The 6,000-nt window shown below is 53.7% G+C and overlaps 1 protein-coding gene across 1 annotated transcript in view; it reads right to left on the reverse strand.

The window, feature by feature from the left end:
* Nucleotides 1-4,295, reverse strand: part of sptbn4b (spectrin, beta, non-erythrocytic 4b) — a 361,255-nt gene extending 356,960 nt beyond the window's left edge. Inside the window, exon 1 of the mRNA XM_085973416.1 lies at nt 3,897-4,295. Within this exon, the coding sequence (XP_085829542.1) occupies nt 3,897-4,044 (148 nt within the window). The 5' untranslated portion in view covers nt 4,045-4,295. The remainder of the gene's footprint in view (nt 1-3,896) is intronic.
* Nucleotides 4,296-6,000: the final 1,705 nt, after the last annotated feature.

The raw sequence follows: 6,000 nt of genomic DNA on the forward strand, positions 1-6,000 counted from the left end.
CTCAGAGTCACCCCCCGCCCCCCCCACTGTTTGCTAACCTCACCCCCGACTGTAAGCCCATCGCCACAAAGAGCAGGCGATACAGTGCCGGGGACAGGGTATCATTAAAACCGAAGTGGAGCGGCTCCTGAAGGAAGGGATTATTGAGGGCAGCACCAGCCCCTGGCGAGCCCAGGTTGTGGTCGTTAAGACCGGTGAGAAGCAGCGCCTGGTCATCGACTACAGCCAGACAATAAATCGCTACACCCTGCTGGACGCTTACCCACTCCCCCGCATAGCTGATATGGTCAACCAGATCGCGCAGTACCGCGTCTTCTCGACCATTGACCTGAAATCAGCGTACCACCAGCTCCCTATCCGCCCTGAGGACCGCCAGTATACTGCCTTTGAGGCAAAAGGCCGCCTCTATCACTTCCTTAGGGTTCCCTTTGGCGTCACCAACGGGGTCTCCGTCTTCCAAAGGGAGATGGACCGGATGGTCGATCAAAATGCGTTGCAGGCCACTTTCCCATATCTGGACAATGTGACCATCTGCGGCCATGACTTGCAGGACCATGACGCAAACCTCGAAAAATTCCTCTGCACCGCCAAACTCCTCAACCAGACGTATAACAAGGAGAAGTGCATATTCCGCACAACCCGCCTCGCCATCCTTGGCTGTGTTGTGGAACACGGAGTCATCGGCCCCGACCCCGGCCGGATGCGTCCCCTTATGGAACTCCCACTGCCCCACTGCCTCAAGGCCCTGAAGAGGTGCCTAGGGTTTTTCTCTTATTACGCCCAGTGGGTCCCCTACTATGCGGACAAGGCCCGTCCGCTGATCAAGTCCACCTCTTTTCCCGTGACGGCAGAGGCCCGCTTAGCCTTCCACCGTATCAAGGAAGACATTGCCAAAGCCACCATGCACGCAGTGGACGAATCCATCCCCTTCCAGGTGGAAAGCGACGCGTCCGACTTTGCCCTGGCCGCTACCCTCAATCAGGCGGGGAGACCCGTGGCCTTCTTTTCACGAACCCTCCAGGGCCCGGAGACCAGACACTCCGCTGTTGAGAAGGAGGCCCAGGCTATTGTGGAGGCTGTGCTTCATTGGAGGCACTACCTGGCCAGAAAACGATTTACCCTGCTCACTGACCAGCGTTCAGTTGCTTTCATGTTTAACAACAAGCAGAGGGGCAAAATCAAAAACGACAAGATCTTGAGGTGGAGAATCGAACTTTCCACCTGCAATCACGAGATCTTGTACCGGCCCGGGAAGCTCAATGAACCCCCGGATGCTCTATCGCGTGGCACCTGCACCAGCGCGCAGATCGATAGACTGCGGGCCCTCCACAATGACCTCTGCCACCCGGGGGTCACCAGGTTCTTCCACTTCATCAAGGCCTGCAACCTGCCTTACTCCATTGAGGAGGTCAGGACCATGACCAGGAACTGCCAAGTCTGCGCTGAGTGCAAACCGCACTTTTATAGACCAGACAGGGCTCACCTGATAAAAGCTACTCGCCCCTTCGAGCGCCTGAGCATTGATTTTAAAGGGCCTCTCCCCTCCTCCGACCGCAATGTGTACTTCCTCAATATTATTGATGAGTACTCCCGTTTCCCGTTCGCCATCCCCTGCCCGGACATGACCAGTGCCACGGTCATTAAATGTCTGAACGACCTCTTCACCCTGTTCGGTTTCCCCAGCTATATCCATAGCGACCGGGGCTCATCGTTTATGAGCGACAAACTCTGTCAGTACCTGCTAGCTAGGGGTATTGCCACAAGCAGGACCACCAGTTACAGCCCCCAGGGGAACGGACAGGTGGAAAGAGAGAATGCGACAGTTTGGAAGGCCGCCCTGCTAGCCTTAAAGTCTAGGGGCATTCCGACCACCCGCTGGCAGGATGTGCTCCCCGATGCGCTCCACTCTATTCGGTCACTGCTCTGCACTGCCACTAACGCCACCCCTCATGAGAAAATGTTTGTCTTCCCAAGGAAGTCCACATCGGGGACATCGCTACCGCCATGGCTGACGTCCCCAGGGCCGGTCCTACTGAGAAGACACGTGAGGACCCATAAAACGGACCCCCTGGTCGAGAGGGTCGACCTCCTCCACGCCAACCCCCAGTACGCTTACATTGCGTACCCGGACGGGCGGGAGGACACAGTCTCCATAAGAGACCTCGCACCCTCGGGGGCCGCAGTAACCCACTACCCACTACCACCCCCCCCCCACGATCCGATATCCAGCCCCAGCAGACGGCAGACCTGGGCCTTGCGACCCGCTCGACATCTACGAGGACTACACACCAGTGCCCCAGCCTAAGCGGGACTCGACGCCGGAAGTTTCACTACCCCTGCCGTCGCCACGTCGATCACAGCGGCAGACAAGACCTCCGGAGAGACTCCAATACACTAACTTTTAATACACTTCACCCCGCCGGACTCAATTTTAAACAAGGGGTGAATGTGGTAAACCACTGTTTGTATTCCACTGTGTACATGCCTGTACATGCCGCAGCTGACTCCTCCCACGAATCCAGGTATAAAGGTGACTGCTCCACAGCCCCTTTGTATTCTGGACCGGTCGACCACTCGAGGCACACCTTCATTCTCTTGTTAATAAAAGCCTGTTAATTACTCGCTTAATCTCAGTCTTTTGAGTTATTGATAGCGCATCAGGTATTTACTGTAGTGGGGTATTTACTGTAGTGGAGTATTTACTGTCCTGGAGTATTTACTGTAGTGGGGTATTTACTGTAGTGAGGTATTTACTGTAGTGGAGTGTTTACTGTCGTGGAGTATTTACTGTCGTGGGGTATTTACTGCAGTGAGGTATTTACTGTCGTGGTGTATTTACTGTAGTGGAGTATTTACTGTAGTGGAGTATTTACTGTAGTGGAGTATTTACTGTAGTGGGGTATTTACTGTAGTGAGGTATTTACTGTAGTGGAGTATTTACTGTAGTGGGGTATTTACTGTAGTGGGGTATTTACTGTAGTGGAGTATTTACTGTAGTGAGGTATTTACTGTAGTGGGGTATTACTGTAGTGGAGTATTTACTGTAGTGCGGTATTTACTGTAGTGAGGCATTTACTGTAGTGGGGTATTTACTGTAGTGGAGTATTTACTGTAGTGCGGTATTTACTGTAGTGAGGTATTTACTGTAGTGGGGTATTTACTGTCCTGGAGTATTTACTGTAGTGGGGTATTTACTGTAGTGGGGTATTTACTGTAGTGCGGTATTTACTGTAGTGGAGTATTTACGGTCCTGGAGTATTTACTGTAGTGGGGTATTTACTGTAGTGGGGTATTTACTGTAGTGGAGTATTTACGGTCCTGGAGTATTTACTGTCGTGGGGTATTTACTGTAGTGGGGTATTTACTGTAGTGGAGTATTTACTGTAGTGGAGTATTTACTGTCCTGGGGTATTTACTGTAGTGGGGTATTTACTGTAGTGCGGTATTTACTGTAGTGGGGTATTTACTGTAGTGGGGTATTTACCGTCGTGGGGTATTTACCGTCGTGGAGTATTTACTGTAGTGGGGTATTTACTGTAGTGAGGTATTTACTGTCGTGGGGTATTTACTGTAGTGGGGTACTTACTGTAGTGGAGTATTTACCGTCGTGGAGTATTTACTGTAGTGGGGTATTTACTGTAGTGGGGTATTTACTGTAGTGAGGTATTTACTGTCGTGGGGTATTTACTGTAGTGGGGTATTTACTGTAGTGGGGTATTTACTGTAGTGGGGTATTTACCGTTGTGGAGTATTTACTGTAGTGGGGTATTTACTGTAGTGGGGTATTTACTGTAGTGGGGTATTTACTGTAGTGAGGTATTTACTGTCGTGGGGTATTTACCGTAGTGGAGTATTTACTACAGTGGGGTATTTACTGTAGTGGGGTATTTACTCACCCGCGAGCGCTTTGATCCGGGAGGATTCGAAGAGTTTGGAGGTGCTGTGCTCCTCCTCCCACGGGCTGTCCGAGTTGTCCCTGCGACTGTTGACGTTGTACTGTCGCTGGACCTCCATATTGTCCAAGTCTGTGGCTGTGGATGACATTGTGCCAGGGGTGAGGGGTGAGACGTCTGTGGTGAAAGGGCAGAAATTGGAATCTGGAAAAAGTGAAGAGATGGTTATACCACGTTACCGTAGCAACAAGCAATTCCACTCTATAAAAGCACATCTGAGGGAAGCTTTGGGACTGCGACTGAGACATCACAGTGGGTCGAAGGTGCCATGGGGAAGTGAGAATGAGTCAGTGTGAGCTAGTGTTGTGAGTGAGGCAGTGTGAGTGAGTGTGAGTGAGTGTGAGTGAGGCAGTGTGAGAGAGGCAGTGTGAGTGAGTGTGAGTGGGCCAGTGTGAGTGTGAGTGAGGCAGTGTGAGTGAGTGTGAGTGAGGCAGTGAGTGAGTGTGAGTGAGGCGGTGTGAGTGGGGCAGTGTGAGTGAGGCACTGTGAGTGAGTGTGAGCGGGGCAGTGTGAGTGAGGCACTGTGAGTGAGTGTGAGTGAGGCAGTGTGAGTGGGGCAGTGCGAGTGAGGCACTGTGAGTGAGTGTGAGTGAGGCACTGTGAGTGAGTGTGAGCGGGGCAGTGTGAGTGGGGCAGTGTGAGTGAGTGTGAGTGAGGCACAGTGAGTGAGTGTGAGCGGGGCAGTGTGAGTGGGGCAGTGTGAGTGAGTGTGAGTGAGGCGGTGTGAGTGAGTGTGAGTGAGGCACTGTGAGTGAGTGTGAGCGGGGCAGTGTGAGTGAGTGTGAGTGAGGCGGTGTGAGTGAGTGTGAGCGGGGCAGTGTGAGCGGGGCAGTGTGAGTGAAGCAGTGTGAGTGTGTGTGGGGCAGTGTGAGTGAGTGTGAGTGAGGCAGTGTGAGTGAGTGTGAGTGAGGCGGTGTGAGTGAGTGTGAGTGGGGCAGTGTGAGTGAGGCAGTGTGAGTGAGTATGAGTGAGGCAGTGTGAGTGAGTGTGAGTGAAGCAGTGTGAGTGAGTGTGTGGGGCAGTGTGAGTGAGTGTGAGTGAGGCAGTGTGAGTGAGTGTGAGTGTGGCGGTGTGAGTGAGTGTGAGTGGGGCAGTGTGAGTGAGGCAGTGTGAGTGAGTATGAGTGAGGCAGTGTGAGTGAGTGTGAGTGAGGCAGTGTGAGTCAGGCAGTGTGAGTGAGTGTGAGTGAAGCAGTGTGAGTGAGTGTGAGTGAGGCGGTGTGAGTGAGGCAGTGTGAGTGAGTGTGAGTGAGGCAGTGTGAGTGAGGCAGTGTGAGTGGGGCAGTGTGAGTGGAGCAAGGTGAGTGGGGCAGTGAGATGTTTGGCATACAGTGACGTTTGGGTAATGTCACAGGGCGGGGGCTCACTGTGGTGATGTTTGGGTGATGTCACAGGGCGGGGGCTCACTGTGGTGATGTTTGGGTGATGTCACAGGGCGGGGGCTCATTGTGGTGATGTTTGGGTGATGTCACAGGGCGGGGGGACTCACTGCGGTGATGTTTGGGTGATGTCACAGGGCGGGGGGCTCACTGCGGTGATGTTTGGGTGATGTCACAGGGCTGGGGGTCACTGCGGTGATGTTTGGGTGATGTCACAGGGCGGGGGCTGACTGGTGATGTTTGGGTGATGTCACAGGGCGGGGACATGCGGTGATGTTTGGGTGATGTCACAGGGCGGGGGACATGCGGTGATGTTTGGGTGATGTCACAGGGCGGGGGGCGCACTGCGGTGATGTCACAGGGCGGGGGCATGCGGTGATGTTTGGGTGATGTCACAGGGCGGGGGGGCGCACTGCGGTGATGTTTGGGTAATGTCACAGGCCCGGGGGGGGGGGCCGTGTGGTGATGTTTGGGTGATGTCACAGGGTGGGGGACATGTGGTGATGTTTGGGTGATGTCACAGGGCGGGGGTCATGCGGTGATGTTTGGGTGATGTCACAGGGCGGGGGACATGCGGTGATGTTTGGGTGATGTCACAGGGCGGGGGGGTCACTGCGGTGATGTTTGGGTGATGTCACAGGGCGGGGGGGCGTGTGGTGATGTTTGGGT

Source organism: Somniosus microcephalus, chromosome 34, assembly GCF_052327205.1.
Source record: "Somniosus microcephalus isolate GS21.2 chromosome 34, FLI_Smic_1.0, whole genome shotgun sequence".
NCBI classification, from domain to species: domain Eukaryota; kingdom Metazoa; phylum Chordata; class Chondrichthyes; order Squaliformes; family Somniosidae; genus Somniosus; species Somniosus microcephalus.